The sequence below is a fragment of the Panthera onca genome, chromosome C1, assembly GCF_046562875.1.
Source record: "Panthera onca isolate mPanOnc1 chromosome C1, mPanOnc1 haplotype 2, whole genome shotgun sequence".
Lineage (NCBI taxonomy): Eukaryota > Metazoa > Chordata > Mammalia > Carnivora > Felidae > Panthera > Panthera onca.
In genome coordinates this window covers 28379826-28407291 of record NC_138346.1, presented here as the reverse complement: position 1 = coordinate 28407291, position 27466 = coordinate 28379826, and the positions used below count along the sequence as shown (strand labels likewise).

Sequence of the window (27466 nt, the reverse complement as noted above, 5' to 3'; positions counted from 1 at the left end):
TCCTTTACTGCTTTACTGAAATGATTTTAAATGTTTCCATCGGAGAACATAGTAAGGGCAGTGAATGACAGATTAATTTGATTTGGGGTCAAAACTTCGGGAAACTGCCTCCTACCCCCCTCACTCTGCAGTACTCAGTGCTAAACACTTGTGGCATTGCTGCAAAGCCAGTCTGTTCTGACCTAGAAATACTACATAGTCTTGAAATTCTCCGACCAGCCGTCTTCCAGTGACAATGAAGTAGCTTAAGATATACATTTTTTAAAAACCACACTCTAGCCACACAATAGGATTCTAAGAGAAGAAAGCCCAACATCCAAAGTAACCCTTCAACAAACTTTGCACCAAAAGCTAACCATAAAGAAAAACGTGCTGGCAAAAGTTACAGTGTTAGGATGATGTTTCTTTTCCCCTCCTGGAGACTTTATTATAGACTCTCGTGGTGCAATTCCATGTTTCTAAGTGACCTGCAGAATAAAAAATAAATAAAAAAAGATTTTGGTATCAAGCACATCAGTTTCAGATGGACACAGACATTAGATTTCAGTCTATAGGGAGTTAAGATCAAATATCAAATACTAAGTTACTGACAAAGATGGATTAAAATCCATGTAGGAACAAAAGAATATCCATGGAATTGTTCTGAGAGGTTTAGGAAATTGAGTTATATTTCTCAACTAAATACAGTATCAGATCCCACACTGAATCCTGTACAGAAAGGAAAAATGTTTAGAAAAGGACACTATTGGGCCACCTGGGTGGCTCAGTCAGGTGAGTGTTCCATTTTGGCTCAGCTCATGATCTCACAATTGATGAGTTCAAGCCCACATCAGGCTTTGTGCTGACAGCACAAAATAAATAAACATTTTTTAAAAATTTTAAAAAAGAGAAGGACATTATTGGGTCAATTGACAAAATTGATATATAGGCGGTAGATCATATAAAAATATCAAAGTTGGAGGCACCTGGGTGGCTTAATCTGTTAGGTGTCCAATTCTTGATTTAGGCTAAGGTCACGATCTCACGGTTCCTGAGATCAACCCCCATGTTGGGCTCTACACTGAGAAGGAAGAGCTTGCATGGGATTCTTTCTCCCTCACTCTCTGTCCCTCCCCAACCTGTGGGCATGCATGAATATGCTCTCTCTCTCTCTCTCTCTCTCTCTCTCTCTCTCTCTCTCAAAATAAATAAATAAACTTAAAAAAATTATGTACTATATACCAAGAGAAAGAGAGACACACAGAGGAAGAGAGTTAGAGTGACAGAGGCAGATAAAATGGTAATGCTAATGGAGCAAAACACAAATATTTGGTGAATCTGAGTAAAAGGTGTATGAGGAATCTGTGCCATTCTTGCAAACTTCCTCTAAGCTCAAAATTATTTCCAAAGAGAAGCATAAATAATAAAAGTTATACTTCTTTTGACTAACCCTACCCAGAGCAAATCAATCTTTTTTGCCCCTGAGCAGTTGCGTGTTTTTCTTATACTATATTGTCTTGAATTGTTAATATATTTCTTATGAATTTAAACTTGAATCGCCCTCTCTCCATTTCTGATGAAGGGATGCTGAAGTCTCCAGCTGTGATAGTGGAGTCAGCGATTTCTCCTTGCAGCTTTACCTGTTTTTACCTCCTGTGCTTTGATGCTCTGTTGTCCCATGCGCACGTGTTAAGGATTGTCTTCTCGGAGAATTGACCCCTTTATCATTTTATAATGCCTTTCTTCATCCCTGACAATTTTCCTTGCTTTGAAGTCAGCTCTGTCAGAAATTAGTACAGCTTTTCCTTGCTTTTGATTAGTGCTGGCATGATTTATTTTGTCTATCCATTTATCTTTAATCTATATGTACCTTTATATTTAAAGCGGGTGTCTTGTAGACGACACATAACTAGGTTTTGTTTTTCGATCCACTCTGACCGTTTCCTTTTTTTTCTGCTTCATAATTTCATCATGAAGACATTCATGCAGAAGAGTTGAAATATTTGTACAATGAAGATACACACGCCCCCACCTGGATTCTCCAGTTAACAGTTTGGATTTTCTCCTCTCTGCTTCCATCGCTATCTCTTGTTGCATGCTGTGTTCCTTACCTATTAGAGCTCTTAGCATATTAATCATATTTGTTTTAAATTCCTGGTCTGATAATGCCAACATCCCCTGCCGTATCTGTTTGTAATGCTTGCTCTCTTTCAATTATGTTTTATGCATCTTACTATACCTTGTCATTCTTTCTTGATAGTTAGATATGATGTACTGGGCAAAAGGAACTCTCTGAATACGCCTTTAGTGATGTGGTGCTGGGGTGTGTGTGTGGGGCGGGGGGGAGGGAATAGTTCAATAGTCCTCTGATTAGAACTCAATCTTTGGTGAGCCTGTGTTTCTGGACTGTGAGCCTCACAAGTGTTTCTCAGTTTTTCTTCTCCTCCAGCTGGGACAAGATGACTACAGCTAACTGGAGTTGGTATTTCCCTTCCTTTTGGTCAGCTGGGCTCTGATAAAACCCCAGAAGGTGAGGTTCTAGTTAACTAGTTTCCACTTGGGGCAGGCCAGGTTAAGAACAGCGTGCTGTATTGAAACATGATTCCTTTTCTCCTCCTGCTGCTGGAAGCATGAAAGGAATTTTCTCCAATACTTACTGTGAGAACCTGCAGAGCTCCTGGAGGTAAATTTCACAATATTGTGGGTGTCCTGCTATGACTGGTCCCCCTGGAGTTGTTAACCCTCTGAGTTGTCTGCACTGAGGTTCCCGTAATTTGCCGATTACAGTTGAGGTTTTCATACTCCAATGCTGTATCCCTGGAAGCTTCCACTTGTGAGTCTTTGCTCTCGTAAACCGTAACTTCCTATTCCACCTGTCTGTCTCTCCAACCTTTGGGGGCAGAGGTTTGCCTTTTGACCTCCCCTGTCCTACAGATCCACGAGGAGTTCATTTCTCAGCCTGTTCAGCTTTTTACTTGTTAGGATGAACGGCAGTTTCTAAACTGTGTGGAACCAGAAACCAGAAACCCTCAAATTGCCCTCTCTCCGTATCTTGTTCCGGTCCATGACCTTGTGATTTTGTCAGGAGTGATAGTAACGGAAGCAGTTGTATTATGGCTAGCTAGGTCCCGGCACTTTGCTCAGCCCTTCCACATAGGCAGTCCTTGTAGCGACCTTATGAGATAGGTACCGCTGTAATCCTCTCTTTATAAATGAGAAAATGAAGCACAGAGGGATTCACTTAACAATTCACTCCAGTTATCAAATGGGAGAATCAAGAGTCAACTCTGAGCTGTGTGACTCCGGAGTCCATACTCTTAATCATTATAGCATGCTGTTTGCTAGCTCTTTTGTATGGTCCTGTCCATTCCGAATCCATTTCCTGGTAATGTGCTCAATGTCAACACTTTTCTAGGGTATGGTGTTGCTCATATTCATTTTGACTAAGAAATGAGGAGCACCTGGGTGGCTCAGTTGGTTAAGCATCCAACTCTTGATTTTGGCTCAAGTCATGAGCTCACATTTCATGAGTTTGAGCCCCGCATTGGGCTCTGTGCTGACAGTGTGGAGCCTTGCTTGGGATTCTCTGTCTCCCTCTCTCTCTGCCCTTTGCCCACTCGCTCTCTCAAAAATAAACATTAAAAAAATTAAGAAATGAGTTACCAATGTCAATATAATACAAAAGAAATCTTTCAAACTATTTTCCAAATTACCTGGATTAAAAAAATATATATTCTCCTTGTCCCTTATTTTATGAAGCAGTTCTGTGCCTGGAAATAAATAGAAAGTTCTGAATGAGACATCGTTTTATCTTGAGGTTGTAAATGTTCACCAGTTAAAAGACACGGTACAATATCCATAAAACATATGGATAAAAAGACTAGGAAGCTCAAATATATAATTTGAAAAACTTCAAGCAATAAACTGTGAAAGCATATTTTCCATTTAATAAAGATATTGCTTTCATTAATTTCTTTGTTATTTCTAACAAATCAATAGGACACATGTATGTATATTTATATGTACATGTACAACAAATATTTTAATATCACAAGAGATATTAACAGTGGTTATTTCTGAGGAGTAGGACAGGAGTGTGGGGAAGGCGGAATTCTTTTATTTTTCAGTTTATATTTCCTGTATTGTTTGAAAGTTTTACTATAAGCACATATTACTTTTATAATGTTTTGAGCTAATTTAAAAAGTACATTACCCAGGAGTTGGAAAAGATGCCTAATGTACACAAAGGAAAAAGAATGAACATAAAGTCATAATGAAAGTAAAAAAAAAGTCATAAATGTGTTTTCTGCTGTTTGATTATCAAGAAGAGGACTTTATGGAAGGGATTCACCTCAAGACCTGGCCCTACTGCAAAACAGGCACTTATTTTTTGGACACTCCTGGGCTTACAGGCAGTAATTAGCCTATAGAAACGGCTGGTCCCTAGAAACGAGCCTGTCGGTCGGTGTAGACAGAGCACAGTGGTTTGAGAGCACTCGGGACAATGCAGTTTATTGCCAATTCAGTAATGAACAATAATTACTGAATATCCACTGCTTGCAAAGCACTATATATACATGTGGGAAATAATAAGGAAAGAAAAGATCTGCTTCCATCAAGAAGCCAACAATCCTTAATGGCGGTGGAAGAAAACACACAGGAAGTGAAATTGTATTTTCAAAAAAACATACCAGTGAGTCATCTTGAGAGCCAGATTTTCGGTACCTAAGATGCATAAATGGGCCTATGAACTCCCGTTTCAGAGATCTGCTTTTTCATAATTAAGTTTAACATCTAGATATCAGTGTGTGTGTGTGTGTGTGTGTGTGTGTGTGTGTGTGTGTGTGCACATGCATACGTGAGTGTACATCTGTGTGTTATTTCTGGAGTTGTTACTTTTTTTCCTGTTGTTTTGTTTTACTTTCTAAAACTTGCCATCTCCAAACTCATATTAAAAAAAACAACAACAGCACACACATCTTACTTCAAATAGTTCTTCAGTAACACAGATACGGTTCTAGAAAAGCCACGTCTTTAAATCTCATTATAGCAAATATCTTTAAAAGAAAACAATATAGTAAACCTTTCCCAATAGTGGGATTGATATGTTACTGGAACAACACTTTTTTTAAAAATTTTTTTTTATATTTATTTATTTTTGAAAGACAGAGAGAGACAGCGTGAGCAGGGGAGGGGCAGAGAGAGAGAGTGAGACACAGAATCAGAAGCAGGCTCCAGGCTCCGAGCTCTCAGCACAGAGCCCGATGCGGGGCTTGAACCCACGAACCATGAGATCATGACCTGAGCCGAAGTCAGAAGCTCAACCGACTGAGCCACCCAGCTGCCCCAGAACAACACTTCTTAAAACCCTGATATGACCAAAGAATTCAGGCAGTTCCAAAAGCAATTGTTATGATAAGGATACATTTCTTACCAGCCAATAGTTTGCCTCTAAAACCTGAATAAATCCTGAGCCCTGTGTGGTCCAGTCTATTCAGAGATTCACATTAAAAAATGAACAGTACAGCAACCAAACTAGAAAAAATTTTTATTTGTTAAAGTAATTTTTTAAGTTTCTTGATTTATTTTTGAGAGACAGCATGTGCAGCGGAGAGGCAGACAGAGAGAATCCGAAGCAGGCTCTGCACTGTCAGTGCTGAGTCAGTCCCATGCGGGGCTTGAACTCATGAAACCATGAGATCATGACCTGAGCTGAAACTGAGAGTCAGACGCTTAAGGGACTGAGCCACCCAGGTGCCCCATAAAAAGAAATTTTAATTTTCACTTGTGTTTCTGAAAGCAAACCCAATTCATAATCCAGTGTACTAAGTTTCAAAATTCCCTTTCCTTGTCCTAGCTTATAGCCCTGCTGCTGACCCATAGTCCCTCATTCTGCAAAGCGCTAAAATATCCCAGACGCCCAGCTGTACCACTTATCTGACTCTTCCCCCTCTCAGCTTTTATTATGTTGACGAACTGGGTTTCCTGACATCTTTATAAATTTCCTTTTCACTTTGCACATTACAGTAAAGAGCCAGGGCGGGAAGGGCAAAGAACTCGCTTGCCTTTTTCCTTTTTCTCCAGCCCAGTGCCTCTCTGACCTTTCTCTGAATTCTGCAGCATAAATGTGCCAGGAATCGGATGGACAGGGCAGAAGCAGCAGAGATGCAAAGCAGGCAAAGATAAATTTTCATTAATGTGAAAGGGACCAAGAAGAGAAACACTTAGGACACAGGCATTCATATAAGTCTCCTCAACACATTTACTTGAATCAAAAAATAACAGCTGATTAATTTGTGAATAGTATTTTTTAAGTGTTAAAAGATAATAATGGCTAGTATTTATTTAGGGTTTACTAATCTAATCTCTTAAAATGCATAATCTAATCTCTTAAAATGCATAATCCCAGTTACTCATCCCAACAACCTGGACAGTAGGTAACCTTATTTTTCCTGTTTTGTAGAGGGGGAAACTAAGGCACAGAGAGGTTAAGTAGCTTGTCTGAAGTCACACAGCTTCACACAGCAAGGAGTGGCTTGATATTCAGACCCACAGCATCTCTCTCCAAAGGCTAGACTTTTAACCACAATGTAAGTAAAATACTCCCCAAACTCTCCGTTATCAGTTTGGTCCAATTTGCATTTTTAGACCTACTTTGTTCTTGGGCTGGATGTCCAAAGATACAGTTTTTGATGATTTCCATGCTGTGACATTTACTTCCCTTGCAGAGCTGCTGGCGGTGTTTTTGTTTGCTCCCCTTCTTAACTTGACACCTAGAGACACATGCAGTAACCGTATTGGTATAAGAAACTTTTTTTAAAAGAATGAGTCCACCCACGGTTTTAGATTCTTCCCTTCTAGAGTGCTTTGCTCCCAGGGCTGCCTGGGTGGCTCAGTCGGTTAAGCGTCTGACTTCACCTCAGGTCATGATCTCCTGGTTCACGAGTTCCCGCCCCACGTCAGATCCTGTGCTGACAGCTCGGAGCCTGGAGCCTGCTTCAGATTCTGTGTCTCCCTCTCTCTGCACCCACCCACCCCCTACCTCCCACTCTGTCTCTGTCTCAAAAATGATTAAAAACATTTTTAAGAATTAAAAAAAAAATTAGAGTGCTTTGCTCCCAATGCTAAAGGGTCTGAGAAATAAGACTTCTCTGACTTCTATAAAATGAAGGGAAATTAAGTCATGGATGCTTCTGGTTTGTTTTTTCTTTGTTCAACTGGACAGAAGAGTCTTATTGCTATAACAACTTTGGCCTTACTTTGTGTATTCACCTCCTAGTTTTACTTAAATTTCTCAAGCAGTGGAAGTAAGCAGGCTTACCCTGTTTGCGGGCGTATTCTGCTGCTTTGGGTGCCGTTAACATGGCAAAGGGGTGCAAGGAGAGGCGGAAAGGTGGAGCTCGGGGAACCTGAAAGGAAAACAGTCTTATTTTTAGTTTTTAAATTAAAAAAATTTAATGTTTATTCATTTGAGACAGAGAGAGAGAAAGCGCACAAGCAGGGGAGGGGCAGAGAGAGAGAGAGAGAGAGAGAGGCATAGAATGTGAAGCAGGCTCCAGGCTCCAAGCTGTCAGTTCAGAGCCCGTCACTGGGCTCGAACCCACGAATCCCGAGAGCATGACCTAAGCCTAAGTCAGACGCTAAACTGACTGAACCACCCAGGCGCCCCTTAAAAAAATTTTTTTTAATGTTTATTTATTTTTGAGAGAGAGAGAGAGAGAGAGAGAGAGAGAGAGAGAGAGAGAGTGGGAGCAGGGGAGGGGCAGAGAAAGAGGGAGACACAGAATCTGAAGCAGGCTCCAGGCCCCGAGCTGTCAGCACAGAGCCCGACGCGGAGCCCAAACCCACAAACTGTGAGATCATGGCCTGAGCCAAAGTCCAACGCTTAACCGACTGAGCCACCCCAAAACAGTCCTGTTTTTAAAAGCTGCACACACTTTGTGCCGTTAACAGCCGCGAGTTGCGGCACTTGGTCTGTTGAGGCAGCCGTGGGCCCCTCACACAGTATGGACGTCTGCTGGTGGAACTCATTCCTCACATCGTATGCACATTCATTCGCTGCCTTTGCTGCTGCGCTTGGTCCCCTTTGCCCAGAAGGCTCGTTCACACGCTGACCCCACTCCTCACATCGTGATAACCATTCCCTCCTTTTCTGCCTACAGGCTCCTCCTTTTCCATTGAGATAGAGCTCAGATATCACCTTTTCTGAGAAACTCGCCCCGATGTCTCCCACCTCCACTCTCCTATGCTGGCACCCCACCCCCCCACCTTACCCCCCAGGCAGAATTACTGACTCACTCCTCTGTGAACTCAAAGCATGCATTCACGTAGAAGAGCCGCAGTGTGTAATATCTGCACTTAGTCATAACCCACGGTCTGCTGCTCTACACTGGGGACTTCTTCAAGGTTAGGACTGTCTCTTCATTCATTCATTCCTTCGTGAGTTTTTACTGAGCACCTACTACAGGCCAGGCCCTCTTTTAGGAGCGGTGGTTACTGAGACAGACCAGGTTCCTGCCCTTCTGGAGCTGAGTAAGGAATCACAAACAATAAATGATTAGACAACCAGGGTAAGCCTACATTGTGATGGGCTTCATAAATGAAACAAGATGGTGTACTAGCAAGTGACTGGATAGCCACCACTTCAGAGTGGCCAGAGGAAGCCTCTAGAAGGGAAGCAGTGTTTCAGCTGAGATTTCCAGAGTGAGTGGCCGACGGCCCTGGGAAGAGCTGGAGAGGAGTACTTCGGGCAAAGGGAATGAGAAGGTCCTCTTGGAATAACCTGTGTTTCCAGACACAGAAAGGAAGCCAGGGTGGCGAGAGCATAGCGAGAAAGGGGAAATTGTAGTTGGGGCTGAGGAGGGAGGCAGGAGCCAGATGCCCTGGGTCCTTGTTGGCCATGGTGTGGAGCTTATGTTGTATCGATTCCAGGAATCAATGGAAGCCACTGACATATGTTTAAGCAGTAGGTTGACCAGGTCTGGTTTAGCTCTGCTGCTGTGTGGAGCATGGGTTGGAGTGTGGAAGCAGGGAGCCCAGTTAGCTAATTTAACCTCTTCTCTCCAGTGCCTTAGAGAGGAGGCCCTCAAGTGTCATTGGCTGGTTGAATAACTCCCATTCCAGTCAAACAATAGTGGTTAAGAGCAGACACTTTCGTTTCAGACTGGCTGGCTGTGAAGGCAGGCTGCACCATCTACAAGATGTGTGACCTTGGGCCTGTCACCTAACTCCTCCTGTTTCTTCACGTGATAATAATAACACCGGCAGTGACCTTACAGGGTTGTGGTAGGGATTGAAAAGTTAACATATGTAAAGGACTTAAAATAGTGCTTGGCACATAGCACCACATATTAGCTTTCAAATTAATGACAAGAGTAATTATTATTTATGTTTGTTATCACCATCATAATCATCATCTTCCTCCCTGACTCATCTCTCTCTATTGTAGTGAATTACCCAGGGCAACAACTTGGCCACCATTTCCTTTACAGGATCCTGCCTGGAAATAACTAATCGAATAACTAATAATAAATAACTACTCAGAGCCAGCAGGCCTGAAGTAATTCATATCCCTCTGCAAGACCAACAAGTTTCTGCTTTCTCACCGAGAGAGCTTCAGGCATTACATTTACAGAATTTACAGAACTCTTATTTCTAAGGAGCAAGATGTGATTATACAATTCTCTTTATGTGTACATTTCAACAAATATGGCATTTCATCAATAGGACACTTTTACATGATGTACAACTGAGGCAAATACCGAAAGACAAGGACAATAAAATAAATACCCATTTTTAGATTTCCAGGTCAGTAGAACATTTCTACCCTATCATCCAAACTCTTGATGATCAAGTTCCCACATCACTGGTATTCCTTCAAAGTAAGTAGAAATCTTCATTTCCACGAGAACTTGAGTTTAAGATAATTGTGTGGTTTATACATAGGTGGGATTTGGCAGGGGGGGGGGGATAGTTTTTATTTTTTATTTATTTTATTTTATTTTTCTTTAAAGTTTATTTATTTTGAGAGAGAGAGGGAGAGAGAGAGAGAATTCCAGGCAGGTTCCACACTGTCAGCAAGGAGCCTGACGGAGGGTTCAGGCTCATGAACTGTGAAATCATGACCTGAACCAAAATCAAGAGTTGGACACCTAACAGACTGGGTCACCCAGGCGCCCTGGGGGTGTATTTTTTTGTGAAGAAAGGTACTGTATTTATGTATTATTTTGCAATTTTCAATAAGAATAACTGAGCAGAGAGCCAGGAGAAGCCTGTGTTCCTTACCACCCTGTGGAACCTTGGTAGTGGCCCCGATCTGCCCACCTCCAGACTCCTTCACATGAGAAACAGACTCTGGTTTTCACGATTACTATAGGTTTTTGGTTATTATCACACAGAAAACATGGATTAAATAATAAATGAGGTTGTGTTCTCTTTGTTGACAGAATAGTTTATAGCCACTTAAGCAGGAGCCCTTCTGAATTTGACCTCAGCTTTTGCAGTGCCTGGGTGACTCAGTAGGTTAAGTTTCTGACCCTTGATTTTGGCTCAGGTCATGATCTCACAGTTTGTGGATTCGAGCCCCTCATCGGGCTCTGTGCTGACAGTGTGGAGCCTGCTTAAGAATTTCTCTCCCTCTCTGTCTGCCCCTCTCCCACTCATTCTCTCTCTCTCTCTCTCTCTCTCTTTCTTTCTCTTTCTCAAAATGAATAAATAAACTTAAAAAAATAAATTTGACCTCAGCTTTCCTTTTTTTTTTAATTGAAAATATGTTTATTTGAGAAACAAAATCCCTGCTTTAACTGCATCTGTAACAAAATAAGAGGGATACAATCAAAATAGTAAACGTTTAGAGAGAAAAATTTATAGCTTTAAGTGTATATATTAGAAAAGCTCAAAATCAATGATTTAAGCTTCCCCCCTTAAACCGGACAGAGAAGAGCACGTTTGCTCAAATAAAAGAGAAGGAATGAAATAATAAAGAATTCCAAAATAATAGAAAACAAGTACACTACAGGCTTTTTAAAAAAGAAAATCAGGGGGCGCCTGGGTGGCTCAGTCGGTTAAGCGGCCGACTTCAGCTCAGGTCACGATCTCGCAGTCCGTGGGTTTGAGCCCCGCGTCGGGCTCTGGGCTGATGGCTCAGAGCCTGGAGCCTACTTCCGATTCTGTGTCTCCCTCTCTCTCTGCCCCCCCCCCCCCGTTCATGCTGTGTCTCTCTCTGTCTCAACAAATAAAAAAAGTTAAAAAAATAATAATAAAATAATAAAAAAAAAAAAAGAAAAAGAAAAAAAGAAAAGAAAATCAAAGCCAAACCTCAGCCTTTTTTTAAATGGCTAATATATTTATAGAGTATACCTGCTATCCAGCATTGTAAAAAATTAAACATAAGCATAAGCAACGGCCTCCGTCTTCAAGAAGTAGATATCTATTCAGAAACATGGCCCTAAAACACTGAAAGTAATAAAATGAGGATTCGTATTGGCGGGGCGATTATGGCTATGAGAACGGCCCTTCAGAACAACATATGCCAGGTATAAGAGAAAGAAAACTGGCTTATACGTTGTTCTCGATGCCTTTGAAGATTCAAGACTTTGTTTTTCATGCTCTAGCTCCCTATCCACTGGGGAAGACAGACCCCGATGATTTTAAAGGTCACTGCCAGCTCAAATATTCTATGGTCCTGATAATCTGATGGCTCATGCAAGCAGTTCCTATAGCTTCCTGTGTGGTTTGTATGAGAAGTTATTTTCCAAGTAGGGTGAAATTTAAATCCTAAACCTAGAGTTGGTTGTACATTCTTTTTTTCCTTTAAAGCTATTTCCTAGTATCATCATCGTGTCAGTGTGGAAGTATTATGGCAATTCTTATTTCTTGATTCAAGTTCTCCTTAGGTGCCATATTATGTCCAAAGCACATTCAACGAAAGTTTCTTCTAACTGGAAGCATGAAGAGGGAGAGAAGATGGGGATGTGTCACGTAGGAATGTGCACAAGAAAGGCCCCGGAAACATCAGTAAGGGCTGAAGAGCATAGACAGGAATCTGCACGAACCTTTCTTTCAGCCTTGAGCAGTAACTTATTAACATGTCATCTGGTATCACTGAGACAGAAGGTGGAAAGTTCCTGATTCTAGATGTCAAAGTGATCGGGTATATGCGTATGACAATCATATTTTCCAAAGTAAAAGCAGGGCATGTGGTCTGGAAAGACAGTTGGATCTGTCCAAGAAGTTTTTCAAATGTGCTTGGGATGGGGCAACATCGTATTTTCCAAACATTTTAATGTCTGTGAAGAGAAACGGCAAATTTCAAATAGGAAGAGTACTGGAAAATCCAGGACTCGACTGATTATATATCCTGTAGTAGAATAAACAAACAAACAAAAAATGGACAGAAGATTTTCAGCAGGCACTTCACAAAAGAAGAACGTAGAAATAGCTGCTCATTGATAATCAGAGGACTGAAAATTAAGACCACAATGTAAATTAAGGCCTCAGCCACTTAACAGACGGACAAGCTTAAAAAGCCTGAAAGCAGCAAGCGGATGACCTACACTGCAGGTAGAAGTGTAAATTGGTACAACCATTTCGGAAAGCAATTAGACTTTATGTAGAGTTGAAGATGCACATCCCTGTGACGTAGCAGGTTCACACCTAGTTACAGACCACGCAGAAGCTCTTTCACTGAACACAAGGGCGGGGCGCCTGGGCGGCTCAGTCGGTTAGGTGTCTGACTCGATTTTGGCTCACGTCATGATCTCACGGTTGTGAGATCAAGCCCCAAGTCCGGCTCTGTGCTGACAGCGTGGGGCCTGCTTGGGATGCTCTCTCCTCCTCCCTCTCTGCCCCTCCCCCACTCATATGCACTCTCTCTCTCTTGCTCTCTCTCAATAAATAAAGAAACAAATAAATTATTTTACTGTACACAAAGAGACATATCACAGAAATCATCCCAGTGTCTATAATGGAAGAATATATAAATAAACGGTGGCATACTCTTCTACAGCAGAATACTATACGCAGTGAAAATAAACTGTGTGTAACAACAGGGATGAATTTGTGCAACATAGCATTGAATGAAGAAAGGAATAAAACATTTGCTCTATTTACGAAGACTGTCTTTTATATTACTTATATCAAATTCAAAGAATATGCAGAAGTAAACGATACATTGATTAGACATATATATGCGGTCAAACTAGAAAGAAAGAAAAGAAAATGATAAACTCGTGATTCAAGATAGTGGAAGCCTGGAGCAAAAGGAAGGGTAGGGGCAGGGAGAGCTCCCAAACTGTCGATATGTCCAATTTCATCCACTTGGCGGATCTGTTGTTTGCTTGGCCTTTATACTTTCAACATTTATTGTGAGTGTTCATTTGGACATCATGGATATTGAAAGCGTGGTTTCCAATCTCCCATCAAGAAGATCTGCCAATACTGAACTTTTGTATAAACGCAGTAGGTCCCTGTCTTTATCATGAAAACACTTTTTCATTTTTGTCTGATTCAGGCTGGGTCAAGAAGAGAAGACACTTGGCGGATTATTGTGGTGAGTGCCTGAGGGTGGGGCTGCAAACGGGTCTGAGGGTGGAAGATGGGCCTGCTGCGGAGAAATCAGGCTGCTATCAATGGACTCCGGGGGGTGGGGGGAAGGAGGCTGACCATCCTGAGTGTGCTGAAGGCCCCCCACCCTGTGCCAGCATCATGCACCTGATATGAATGCTCAGAACGATCTAGCAGGGTTGGGTAAGTGGAATCATGCATATTTACACATAGGGATATTGGGAATTGGGGAAGTTAATAACTTATCCAAGGCCACACAGCTGGTAAGGGACAGAGCGGGGACTGGACACCAATCTCTGAAGAGCATGCTTTGAACTTTGGATGCAGTTAAGCGATGGCGGGTCAGACTCTGGGGTGTGGCTACAGGAAGAGAGAAGGAAAGCAGAGAGGTTCCGATGTTCTCTACCACCTCTCCTCGTCTTTCTCCTGTCTCGGTTGCACTGATTTTTACTCTCTCTGCCTCCCTTTCCTTTTTCCTCTTTCTCTGAGAAATGGAGCTGAGGAATGTTTTTATTGCTGGCTTGCTTTGTTGAAGGCAGATTTATGCTCCTTTTTTTTTTTTTTTTAGTTTAAAATCGAGTAGGCTATTTTATATCTAAAGTAATTGTAAATAACTATCATTGGTGTGAGACCTTTACTTGATTTTTTTTCTATAGGTCCAAGGCCCTCAGCAGAAAAATGGCTCCCTGTCATTAAATAACAGCTCCCTATCAAGAATAGAACCTGAGGATAATTGACAGAACAATACTGGGCCTATGATGCCTTTCGGTCACCAGGTGGCAGCAAATACTCCTGAAGAAAACCATCAAGCCTTTGCACAACCCACTATATACTGTAGCCAATTCTAGTGGCCAGAAATTTACATAATCTGATTAGTATTCAACAGGGCTTTAAGCTCTTGCTTGGGGAGGATTTTAGCTGTTGTCTAGGAGACAATTTTATCCAAAGGAATCAAGGTTTATTCAGATAGGGGCGCCTGAGTGGCTCAGTTGGTTAATCGTCCCACTCTGGATTTCGACTCAGGTCACGATCTCCCAGTTGTGAGATGGAGCCCCGTGTGGGACTCTGCACTGAGTGCTGAACCTGCTTAGGATTCTCTCTCTCTCTCTCTCTCTCTCTCTCTCTCTGCCCCTGCCTGGCTTGCAAGTGTGCACGGGCTCGCTCTCTCTTTCTCTCAAAATAAATAAATAAATAAACATTTAAAACAACTCGAAAAAGTTTATTCAGGTATATGCAGTAATTCCAGAAGAATCTTTGTCAATAACTTCTTTTGAACAACCTCATCGCCTAGTTAAATCAATTTTTTGAAATTATGTTAAACCTTGAAAGACTTTTATTTTTTTTTAACGTTTTTATTTATTTTTGAGAGAGAGACAGAGTGCGAGCAGCGGAGGAGCAGAGACAGGGAGACACAGAATCTGAAACAGGCTCCAGGCTCTGAGCTGTCAGCACACAGCCCGATGCAGGGCTCGAACTCATGAACCACGAGATCATGACCTGAGCCGAAGTCTGGCACTTAACCGACTGAGCCACCCAGGCACCCCTGAAAGACTGTTTTAAAATAGCTCTTCCACTTTAATCTTTGAAATGCTACATCTCCATTGAGGGTTCTACTAATTTTTTAAATAAGATGTGGAGGAGGTCCCTGAGTTGAGCTGATATAAAGCCACAATAGAAAGGCCTGGGTGGGCATTCTTGCAGCAGGGAGGAGCTTGTGAGGTCCACAAGGGTAGAGGATCCTCAGACTTTTTTATTGTAGCTCAAGTGGTATCATACCCTTTGTGATCATTTGGTGTCTAAAATGGGCAAAGTTTATATTGTGTTAATAATATATTTGGATGCTTGATGAGCTTTTTAATTTTTGAACATTTAGAGCAGTGGTTCTCAACTAGCTGTGATTTTGCTTCTGAAGGGACATTTGGCAAAGCCAAGAGACATTTATGGTTATCACATTGGGGCAAGCTATTGGCATCTAAAGGGTAGAGGCCAGAGATACTGCTAGACATCAACAATGCTGAGAACGGCCCTACACACACAGCAAAGAATTATCTGGCCTGAAATATTGAGAAACCTTGATTTATAGGAACATAGAGGAAATCGAATACCCAAATCCCAAGTACCAGAACCTTAACTATAGTTACTGAGGTTACCATGTGCCCAGCACTGGGGGCTTTACTAATTCACCTCATTTCCCGCAACAATCCCATTTTCTTGTCCCAGTTTTTACGATGAAATTGAGGCTGAAGGAACTCGATGACTTACCCAAGACCACTCTGCCTGGAGCTGGTGGGGCATGGGTTCACACCCAGGCAGTCTAGCTTTAGAATCCTCATGCTTAACCCCTACACAAGCTGCCTTTCCTGTACAAACCAATAAATGAGCTGACAGATCCTGTAACAATAAATAGACGCAGACCTTTGAAGGAATGCCCCCTCCATGACCATATTATCTATTTCCCTTCCGAGCTGGTCATTATGTAGTCCATGTGCACATCTAGGCTTTTTGTTACTGGTCACCCATTGTCCATTGTGAGGATAGAGAATGTGTATAACTGAACAGAGAAGGTGCGTAATAAAGTCTCTTTACTGAAAAAGTGAAAGACCAGATGTATAGATAGAAATTGGTCAGCCTTCCTCTAAACAGCATGACTTCCTGTTCTGGCCCTTTGAAAGGAACCTGGCCCGAGCTACTCAGACACCCATGTTTGCAAACCTTCTTAATTGATAACCCAGCCAAAACTAGAAAGGTTCACAGGGCCATCCCTTCCAGGATTGATTTTTTTATATTTGGCCTTTGGCCATTCGAGTGAGACCAACCAATCAGTGCCTGATGACTGCCTAGTTGTTCCAAGGCACCGGAAGATAAGGAAAAACACAATGGCTAAAAGGAAAGGGTTAAGCTGAGATATTAATGTGTATGTGTTGGGCGTATTGGGGAAAGGGGGAAAGAGGGCAGCCTGAAAGGGAGAAAGCTGCAGGAAAAAAAAAAAAAACAAAACGAACAACCCAGCAGGAATGAAGCATTATGGCTTGCTTGGCTCTCTAAAGAACCAAAAGGGTTGGGCTTTTTTTAAAAACCAAAAACAGCTTGGTCTCTGAGGAAAACTGGGCACAGAGTGGCTTTATCTCAACCAGGTGGAATGTCAGGTCCAGTACAAGATATAAAACCCATGAGAAAAGTAATCTTGCCTGATTCAATCACCATTATATCCCTTGCACCTACAACCATATTGAATGAATGAATGAATCAATCAATCAATCAATCAATGTAGTTGAAGCTAGAGTGATCAGAGAAAAGGTACTGACTTCCTCTGTGATCAAGGGAACTTGAGTCTCAGAACTAGAGCCAGTTTACATATGGATTAAGGCGATGGGACAGTGGGATTCAAAGTTACAACACTTCTTAGTAAATGCTTGATTTTTTTTTCCTTTTTTATCTTTCTTTTTGTAAATGCTTGACTCACAAGCTGGACATGGTGAGTTCTTGATTTGCTGTATGGTCTGCGGGTAAAGAACGGGGCGGGGGGGCTTTTCTGTGACCATAGCCCTGCCCCTGCCCTGGCCTCCCTGCCAAGTGCTGGTGGGGGCATCCACAGTGATCGTGTGAGCAGAGGGCTGTGTATGTGGGTGTGGGTTGTCCCTCACTCCCACTGCACATCCCCCTTTCCTCATCCATTTCCTACAGGTATCTAAAGGTAAACGGATAGGTAGTTCACATCTAAATATCACCTCTTGTTTAATGCTTACTAAATGTCCATACATCCATAAGTAGCAAAAACGGAATTGGCTGTAAAGACCATTCACGATTCTAAAAAAAACAATTTTTTTTTAGATCAGTATATGGAAGAGATCAAAGAAGGCAAGGACCGAGGGCTCTGTAGAAGAGGTGTCAGAACTCGGGTCACTGGACTTGTGATAACTGCCGCATCTACTGTTGTGGTTAAAGGACTCTCGCGGGAAGAAGTGTGGCAGCAGCAAACTACAGAATGTATCACAAGAACAAACCTTGCACATCTTGCCTGAGTTCTGGATGTTCTGGTGCATCATGCAAGGGGAGTTCTTGGGCTTGCCAAACGTGCATTACAGAGTAAGCGAGAGATTCTGTTCACCAGAGACAGAGGCAGAATCTAGACTCAGCCTGGCGACCTGTTTGCTGCCTCTACTTAGCCTTACGCAAAACACATTTGTCCTTATGAACACAGCCCTCATGTGAGGAAAGCGTTTTACAAACCTTTATGAGCCAGGGAAGACGTGGTCCCCTCTGGTTTTGTATGTTTCGATTAACAACTGTTATTTCATGCAGTTGACAATGTTAAAAATCCATTATAAATGTATAAAAATAAAGAAATCCTCTCTAAAGTTTCCTCTTATTGATAGTCTCGGGTCTCCCCTACCTTGGTGGCCCCAGCATTGGTAGAAGAATCGGCTCCATACATTTTAAAGACTTCCTCAACTGGGAGACTGTTCTGTTAAAAAAAAAAAAAAAAACAACAGCACCAACAAATGTATTATCATGTCATGGTTTTTCTTTTATTACGACACAAAGCAGTTGTAGCTCCAACAGGTACAGCATCATGCCTGGATAGCATGGGCACTAAATCAGTAATTTCTGAATAAGCAGGTAAATCAGAATCACCTGTATCCAATTATTTATGTCTTTCATTCTGGTTTTTTTTGCCTTTTAAATGAAGGTTTTCACAATACCATATAGGCATAAAAGACTTTTTACTGTATCTTTAAAACCGGAACATTTAATATTAGTAAACCTTAAGCATTTAGGAAGAGCGGTTGAAAAATAAAATAAATATGCATTAATGTCAAAATGCACATAAGTAAATATAAAATCCCCATATAGGCAAACAGTGTTCTTTACCTTACCATTAAGATTCCAGCATAAGATGATAAAATCATTGCTTCTCTTTCTTTCCGGTTTGGATATGTGGGTCTGCCATGAAATGGCATTTTCCTAAGGGGGAATAGGAGTAAATAACAATGGAAGGTTTATTTTTGGGTTTTTTGGACATCTATTAAGTTTATAATAATAATCCATAAGTAATCTCCAATGGCCATGTGTTATGCATCTATTTACAAAATTAATGTGGTGAATCTGCTTTCAGTAAAGTACACACTTAGAATTCTGAATCTTCCAACAATGGTGATGAATTTGCCTTCGTTGGTCCATGTTTTCACAGCTAGCAACCATTGGCCACTATGGTGGACACTTAATGGTTTTGCCAACCCGTATCCTCTTCCCCTTCTTGATGGGGGGAACTGCTTTACCCACTGTAAGCCTATGTGCTTCTCGGGAAGCCATGAACACCCCTAGATTCCAAGGGTAAAACACTGTGGACTAAGCTAGTCAGCGTATTCCATGCCCCCCACCTTCCACCTCCAGACAAATCAGGGGCTGAGGCACAATTGAGACACAATCTTGTGATTTTTTTAAAAAATCTATTCTCCTTTGGACTGGATGTTGCAATAAAATGGGCTGAAATTAAGAATAATGTCCACCCAGGGGAAATAGTCCAGAAGTAAATCCTGATGACACGATTTGAGTTTTGAATTAAGCCCTGCCTAATGCAGACCGACTCACGGACTTTTCAAACGCAAAGTTAATAAATTCCTTCTTCCCTCCTCTTTTGGGGGGTGAGGCTTACGTCTGGATTTTCTGCTTATTACAACTAAACCCTAACTGATACAGCGAGCCAGGACAAGGTGTGTGTTCTAAGGCAATGGAACAGAAAAAATAACTGGCCTCTGGAATAAGCTATTCAATCCTGTCTTCATTAGACATGGCAGAAAATACCAATAATCCTGGAAAGGATTGACACAGCTGCAATTCAAACACCTCAGCCCAGGTAGATATTGAGCTAAATGCTTAAGAAATTGTGTTTGATAGTCCTCAGAAAGAGCCTTTACCCACAGAATTGACTGTTTTAAAAATCATGGCATGGGCACAGTAAAGTATGGTCCATATTTCTAAGACAGAACATTATGTGGGAGAAGGATCTTCATCTGACAGAAACCAATGCATAGATACAAAATATACAAACAAGTATATGAGTTCTCCAAGTTGACAACTAGTTTCTTCAGGTTTCTAGCTGGAAAGGGATGGATACTCACCCTGCAGTGTTTTCAATGGTTTTTTTTTTTTAATGTTTATTTATTTTTGAGAGAGAGAGAGAGAGAGAGAGAGAGAGTGCGTGTGAGCAGGGGAGGAGTGTGAAAGATGGGGACAGAGGATCTGAAGCAGGTTCTGTACTGACAGCAGTGAGCCCGATGGGGGCTTGAACCCATGAACTGTGAGATCATAACCTGAGCCGAAATTGGACCGTCCAATGACTGAACCACCCAGGCTCCCCACCTTGCAGTATTTTCAAATCAGAGTGCCTTGTGGTGGATGATGCCAGATAGAAGTTTTCTCTATCACTACTCATAGTCATATATTTGAAAGAAAGAAAGAAGAAAGAAAGAAGAAAGAAAGAAAGAAAGAAAAAAAGAAAGAAAGAGAAACCATTTCCACTTACACTTTCTCCCACTCCAGCCAAGTGAAGTCTTCCAAGTGATCCAGCCATTGTAAAGCAACATTGATGGCCAAGTCATAGTGTGCCTGGGAGCGGGAAGCAGACAGAAAAGGGATGGGCTTAGACATTGGCCGAAGCACTCCCTGGACCCAATGACAATGGCGCTGCTAAGCCTATTCTACTATATTGTCACATCCACAAAGGTGAGGCTCATCAGCTAACCTGATTCCCAGACAGAAATATTTAGGGATCTTCAGTCATTACATTTACCTCTCACTAGAACCGATTTTTGTTTTTGATTTATGGTGACAGGAAAAGAAAGGATGGATTCTTGGAAGGAAACTGGGAATCTGGGTTCAAATCTAGGTATTGCCAACAACTCATGGTATATCTTCGGGTAAGCAATTGATGTTTTCAGCACCTCAGTGTCCTCAAATTTTAACATAGAAAAAAGTGAAGGTGGGGGGAAGAGGACTTCAGAGAACAATTTTGAATTCTGTGAACAGAACGTCAGAAATGTGCTCCCAGGGGCACCAGGGAAGTGGTGTGTCCACCTGGGGTGTCAGGGAGATCCCGGGAGTCTTCAGAGAGAGGGCCCTGGTGGAGCTGGGGCTTGAAGTATCAGGAGAATTTCTACAGGTGGAGAAGAACTTGAGGGTGGAGGGACCAGCATGAGCAAACGACTGGAGGTAGACCCCAATGAGTGGCTTGCTAAGAGTCTAGTATGCAGTAAAAAGCTGAGGACCAGTTCAAATATTCATTCCGTGCCTGTTGACCATCTTTTCCTGGTAATTTCTAAGCATATTCACCTTGTCCCCATCCAAATATTCTTTCTCCTCTCTCTACCCTGTCCCCCTCCAGAAAAGGGAAGGTTGGTTTTGTTTTTGGGGTTTTAGATGGGTTCTAAGGTTCTAACTTTTTCGAAACAATGTACAGTTGACCCTTGAACACCCAGGGGTTAGATGCACCCACCCCTGCAGTCTAAAATCTGTGTACTGTGAATAGCCTGCTATGGACTGGAAATTTTACCAGTAACATAAACTGTCAATCAACACATATTTTATATGTTGTATATATTATATATTGCATTCTTATAATACAGTAAGCTAGAGAAAACTTGATTAAGAAAATCATAACAGAAAATACATTTACAGTATTGTACTGTATTAAAAAAAATTCTGTGCATAAGTGGACCCACACAGTTCAAATCTGGGGTCAAATCAAGGGTCAACTGTACTTCTTCCAGTGACTAAACAAAACTAGAGAGTGAACAACAGCAAAAAGAACTGTGATTGGTGGTTGAAACCTAATGGAAAGGTTGATGCAGGACTAGCCGTGTGGGCGTGGCCTGTTTGCTTATTACAAATACAAATTCCCCAGCCACGCACCCCCAACTTCCACAATCAAAAGGGCCTTGCGATGAGACCTCATTAAAGTTTGAAAGCACTTATCTGATCGATTTAAGTTCCCCATTTAACATGTGCACAGAGATGTACTTTAGAACACCAGGCCTAACTGCTTATTCAGCTCTAGGGAAGTCAGGCAGGGACGGAGGGTAGGGCAGGGACACATCCTTTCTTCCTTAATAGTGCAAACAGGTAAGCATAAAGAAGCTGAGGATTTACTAATTTCTTGTGAATTAGGCCTTTACATAATTTCCGTGAAGGGAACTTTCATTACAGAACATGAATCTGAACTTCAACATTAACAATGATGACGGATTTTGATTATTCCATTCTTTGGTTTTCTCCATGAATGCAAACGATAAGTAAGTAAATAAATAAAATTAGAGAACTGCATAACTTATTTTGTCAAAAAAATTGTTGAACAACATGTATGTAACGTTTAACTTTGCATCCATTTTGCTTTTTAATCTTTTCTAGGAGCGAAATAGCCAAGAGCAAAGAGTCTCATAACTTGGACTTTCTCGTTATTTTTGCTTTCAGTGTAATGAGTCGAAAAGACCGTGTGGAGGACTCTAGGATGAGGACACTACGGGAGGATCAAGATTAGGCTTATTTAGGATATACATTAGGTCCTTGCTCTGTCCCCTGAACACAAAAAAAAACACACAAATGTGACTTGCGTCGGCATGCCTTTCTTTACCATATCATCTAGAAAGGTGAGTTGCCTTCTTCCTTTTGGGTCAAATTCATTTTCCCGAAGTCTGATGCCAATATAATCTCCCCTTAAAAGCAAGAGAGCAGCATTGAACCATTGGGAAGGAGAGGGGAGCTCAGTTTGCCGAAGCGCGCTCTTTCCAGTGCCTCCCCTCCCCCACCAAAACCCAAGAGCTCTGGTAGCTCAGCTAATATTCGCTTTGAGTTAAAAGGCAATTCTGCAACGGTGCAGCTTTAAATGTTCAACCACCATGAGCTTACCTCACATTTATCTAAAAATAAGACTCCCGTAGTCGGAACAGGATTCATGGGAAAGCAGGAGGCGGGGCTGCATCACAAATTCCCACACGCAGAAAAGGTTTTACAAAACCCAAAGGATTGAGATCCACTGTTTAAAACAAAGATTCCCTTGCTGCCCGTGTTAAACCCAGGCAGAATGTCCACAGTTGAAAAATTCCAGCTCTGTGATATTCTGTATGGATGTATTCTCTCGCCCTAAGGCCCCTTTTCCCCCATTAGAAAGCAAATATCCTGAGAAGTTATACAGAAAAGCGTACCAGAAATTCCACTTTTAGTGTGTCCTGTGCGATCCTTCCCTACCAGTGATTTTAATGAGGGGTCCTGGCAGGAAAAGAGAAAGTGGTTTACCGCCCCCCCCCCCCCAGCCCCCCAGGGAGAAGAGCCAGAGGGACCTGATAAAGGAAAGAGGATTCTGGCTCCCCAGGTCTATCTGCACACTTTTACATAAGGCCAGTTCTGTTTTCAAGGTCTTTACCAAGCACTATGGGCAAGTTACTGTGGGGGGTGGGGTGGGGTGGGGTGGGGAATGGGGGTGGTAAGTTTGTGTCTGGTTTCTTAAAGTTCTGAGTCACTAGGCTAAGATTTTTTTAAAAATTCTCAAATTTTTGCTTTCTAATTCCAAGGCAATTTATTTAAAGTAGCCTAAATGTATTCTTTAGATATAAAATTATACTTATATCAGTTTTGAAATGCCAGTTCTACATGGAGGAATTGACATTCCTGATAATAGGGTTTTTTTTTTTATTATTATTATGTTGGCCTCCAAGCCCATACATGTAATTATGTGTAGTCCTACATATTTTATTCCAGTATTTCTTAAGGACTTGTTAAAACATAATTATCTTAGTAGGTAGAGAAAGGACATTGGATGAAGACTGTGATAAGGTCTTTGATAAAAAGGATATTATTGTTGTGCCTATAATATATATGAAACAGAACAGCCTTTTCTCCCCTTTTCATATGGTCTGTGATTTTCACCAACCTCTTAACAAAGTACCAAATCATAGAAAAGCTACCATAGGAGAAAAAAGATTTTTCCATGGGAGAACTTGGCTTTTTTTTTTTTTTTTTAAGTTCAAATGGCAAGAACAAGGAGATGAATTATTTAGTTGATAAGACTAACAATGAAAGAGGCAGGCTACACTTATAAATGTACCTTTGGGCACATTTTGCAGAAATCTCGCCTGTGTTCCTGGCAGGGCCCTTTCAAAGGCACACCCTGTCCAGTAGAGGCAGCCTGGCCTGGGGGTTCAGCTGTCAGGTTCCAGAATGGGGATGCCTCGGATGTGCAGTTCACGGTCTTGGCAGAAACATCTCTCCCAAGAGAGTCAGCATCCTGCTTTGCACCACACGTGAGGCTTCTCAGGCAGGAGGCAGAAGCCAGATCATCTAGCTTTCTCCTATAGTGCAGGAATCCATTCTTCTCTTAGATTTTTACCCTTTGCCAATATCCAAACCATCGATGACCTGAAACCCACCAAATGCCGAGTGTAATAAACGAAAGCTTATTCTCAATCATACTTACAGGAGTTTTTTCATTTCCTTCTTTAGGAGCTTTCTTTCCATGATTAAGGCTTGTCCAGATGAGCAGATATCTGTAGCTTACACTGCACCTGATATCCTTGGGGAAGAGTCAGCCTCTTTGAGCCTACAAGCTACAGCAGCAAATCAGAGAGAATTTGAGTTAAGGATGCTATCACTCCAAATACCAGTCATGGAGTCCTAGACTCTGGAAGGGATCCGGGAGTGTGCAGAGCTCAGGCCTCTTATCCAGCCGGTTCCAGGTTGGAATTAAACTGGCTTGGGGGTGGGAGGGCAGTGCACTGTACCTTGAATTTGTCTGACACCTCTTATTCTTTCCAAGTTTCCCAACATTCACCATTTACTTATCCTTGCAATAAATAAGCAAGTAAAATAGTCATGGCTCATGTAATAGTAGATGAGACTATTTGGACAGAAACATCCAAACATGCTGTGATCTGAACATGTGAGTTCTGTGTGCATTCCACATAGTGACTCCCACTGAATCCACCTTGGTACAATGGCTCATAATGGAGTTTTCTATAGAACCTGTGTACAACTTCCTATGGCCGGTAGGTCCTGGAAAGAATACATCATCATGGCAAAGGTGAGGCCATGTCTTCAATTCTTATCTCCACATTGAACCAGAAACCGGAGTTTAGGTGATGGCATCAGAAGGCATTTGAGGTCACAAAAAGGAGTTTATTTAAAAAATCATCACTTTTAAATGGGACATCTAAGGAGAGGTATAAGTAGAATATCAACTATGTCACAATGTTTTATTTCTTAAACAAGATGGAAAGCAAATTGTGATGGTTACTTTTATGTGTCAGCTTGGCTGGGCCACTGTGCCCATATATTTGGTCAAAAATTATGCTGAGTGTTTCTGTGAAGGTATTTTTTGTATGAGATTGACACTTAAGTCAATCAACTTTGAGTTGAGCAGATTACCCTCCATTATGTGAATGGGCCTCATCCAATCAGTTGAAGGCTTGGATAGAAGAAAGATTGATTCCTCCCAAATAAGAAAAAATTCTGCCAGAAGAACTCTCCTCCGAGTCTCCAGCCTGCCAGCTACCCCTTCAGATTTTGGACTGGCCAAGCCACCACAATCATGTGAGCCAATTCTTTACAGTAAATTTCTCTTGTACATGTATATACATTATACATAGATACATATGTGCTCTGTTTCTCTGGAGAACCCTGAGAACAAATATAAAAAAATGTTAACATTTGTTGACTCTGGGAAGATAAATCTATAGGTGTTCATCATATTACCTTCTGTGCTTTTGAAATTGTGCATGTGTTTTTAAATTGCCACTCTAAGTACGGTTTGAATAAAACTTTAGAAACTTCTGGGAAAAAATGTAGTCTGTAAACTACATTAAACATGATGCTTGATTTGATTCAACTCTCTAACAATACGCAGAGAGAAGACAGGATGTCCTTAATTTACATGAATTCTTCACCAGACCAAATTAATTATTTTGGACCATTTTTGCTGCCACTGCATCTGCTTCAGTCTTGGATGGGATGTGGAAAAGATAAAAGGGGGGGTAACAAAGTAGGAACATTCCACAGGAAATGAATGAACTGTATAGACAGTAATATAGCTCTCTAGGAGAGTCAAGTGGGAGAGAAAACTATAAGCCAGAGAGGGGACCTCATAACCTAGAGAAGGAAAAGCACTGGGCGGGGGAGGCCAGATGCCAGGATGTAGTGTCTGCTGTACCCACTGACTGACTGGCATGGTTGTGGCCAAGCTTCTTGGGTCTTCTGCATTCCAGTCTCAGGTGTTGTCTAAAAAATGATGAGCCTGGTTAATATCACCAAGAGCATTTTTCACCGTACCACTCGAAACTTCATAAAGGCTAGCACAAATTATGATTCTTCTAATTCACTGAGTTGGAAACGCATTTGTCGGCCGAACATTTGTCTTATTTCAATTCGTTCACAAGGGGGCAGATAGGCTCCCTTAGCTTTGATGCTTTTTTAAAAAGCAAAAGACTTAGCATTTGCTTTAACCCATTCTTGTTTGTAATTCTGAGCCAGCCCTTAGAATTTCAGACTTAAATTATAAAATATGCATTTCTTGCCCACTGTGATAACTTCCCCTTGGACCACCCTCCCCAACGCCATTCAACGTGGCATAATAAACAAAGGTTTAAATCTTAAAAATATGAGCGATCCTCACCCCCAGGAGGTCCAAAGACCTAGTAAGGCTATCAGCTAGCTGTGTCACCTTGGACAAGTGAATTTATGTCTCTGTGTTTTTCTGTTTCCTCTTCTGCAAAACAGTCATTGAATGATTGGAGAGGTCCCTTCTAGCTGTAGAGTTCAGTGACTTCGTACATTGAGTAGCTCTGTGTGGTTGAAAGGGGGCCATTTGCATAGACTATTTGGTTTAAATTTGAATTCAGCCAGTCACTCTTCTTTTCTGTCTACAGAGCTTTAACAAAAACCAAGACTCTGGCTGGAAATACACACAAAGGGTCTAATGGAAAGATGTTAGCTGTCTCAGGCATTAGCTGTTTCATAGAAACCAACCCCCCAGAAGTCACAGCCTACATACTCTGTAAGAATATCATGCCCTGAATATCTGTAAATATCTGTATACTCCATGCAGATCCCCTCCCTGCACCCCTGTAGCTATGATACAGGACTCTCAGATTGTGTTCTATTAGGTGCCCAGCCCTTAATAAATTCCCCTTTCAGAATCTCTTACCAACCAGAGACGGATTCTGGTGCTTTTGTTCTCTCCCTGCTTCTGGAGGCGTGCTGGAGCATTGAACATCATCGTCTTGGGCTGGTGCTCACAGACATCAGGAAAACACATGCCTTTTTTTTTTTTTTTTTTGGTTGCTAGGAAACAATGACTGAATGAAAATAATTTGTTTTTACCCATCCCCTCCCTTCCTCCAACCCCTGCCATCCTGCAGGGGAAAGAATGTCATATATTTAGACAGGGTTGTGATCCTGACCTGGAGTTCACGTATCTTTTTACCTGAACAGGCTTCGGTTTCCCACCTAAATGATTAATCGGAAAGCCTAGAGGATGCAAGAAGTCCCCCTCCCCTCCCCCAGGGTTTTTTATAGCACTTGGCTGCAGACCCAGGAGTCAACTGACTGAGCAGGGATTTCTGGGGAACGTCTGCCCCGAAGCATTCAGGGTGATTCCACCTGATGATAGTGCGGTGGGAGTCCTGAAGAACCATCACCTTGGTGCAAGGCATCACCATTTCCCCCCTGCTAGGGGGTCTCCCTGCTCACACACTTGTCTCTTCATCCTGAGTACTTCTTCCCCTGCTTCAGGCTTGCTCACAGTTTCCCACCCCTCTTAGCGGAAGACCAAAACTTGCCACGGCCTGTGTGCAAGTCTCCCCCATACTCCTGGACAGAGCAGAGTTTGTTCTGGCCCATTGACACCGGGGCGTCTGTTATCAGGAGCACTTCCACTCCT

At 41.9% G+C, this 27466-nt stretch overlaps 1 protein-coding gene across 7 annotated transcripts; it reads right to left on the bottom strand.

Annotated features, from left to right (window-relative positions):
* CC1H2orf80 (chromosome C1 C2orf80 homolog) lies at positions 1-26851 on the bottom strand. 7 transcript variants are annotated; one of them, XM_060623265.3, is made up of 10 exons: positions 26732-26851; positions 24011-24140; positions 22172-22253; positions 20069-20151; positions 18420-18507; positions 17936-18007; positions 7301-7388; positions 6634-6752; positions 3693-3749; positions 1-467 (listed from the first exon to the last, which is right to left on the bottom strand). In XM_060623265.3, exons 2-9 carry the CDS (start codon positions 24049-24051, stop codon positions 3726-3728), a joined length of 597 nt encoding a protein of 198 aa, XP_060479248.2. In that variant the 5' UTR covers positions 24052-24140; positions 26732-26851; the 3' UTR covers positions 1-467; positions 3693-3725. The 7 variants fall into 7 exon arrangements, with proteins under 7 accessions (XP_060479248.2, XP_060479251.2, XP_060479250.2 ...); XM_060623268.3 differs by lacking the exon at positions 3693-3749; XM_060623267.3 differs by lacking the exons at positions 1-467; positions 3693-3749 and adding an exon at positions 5525-5697.
* Between the last annotated feature and the right edge of the window lie 615 nt (positions 26852-27466).

Coding starts and splice junctions, on each gene's coding strand:
- CC1H2orf80 (XM_060623263.3), bottom strand. CDS start 24,051: ATGGAAAGAAAGCTCCTAAAGAAGGAAATGAAAAAACTCCT. Junction 7,389..17,935: donor CCAATGCTGGGGCCACCAAG/GTAGGGGAGACC, acceptor TTTTCCTTTCAG/GTTCCCCGAGCTCCACCTTT. Junction 6,094..6,633: donor ACATCCAGCCCAAGAACAAA/GTAGGTCTAAAA, acceptor TTTATGCTGCAG/AATTCAGAGAAAGGTCAGAG.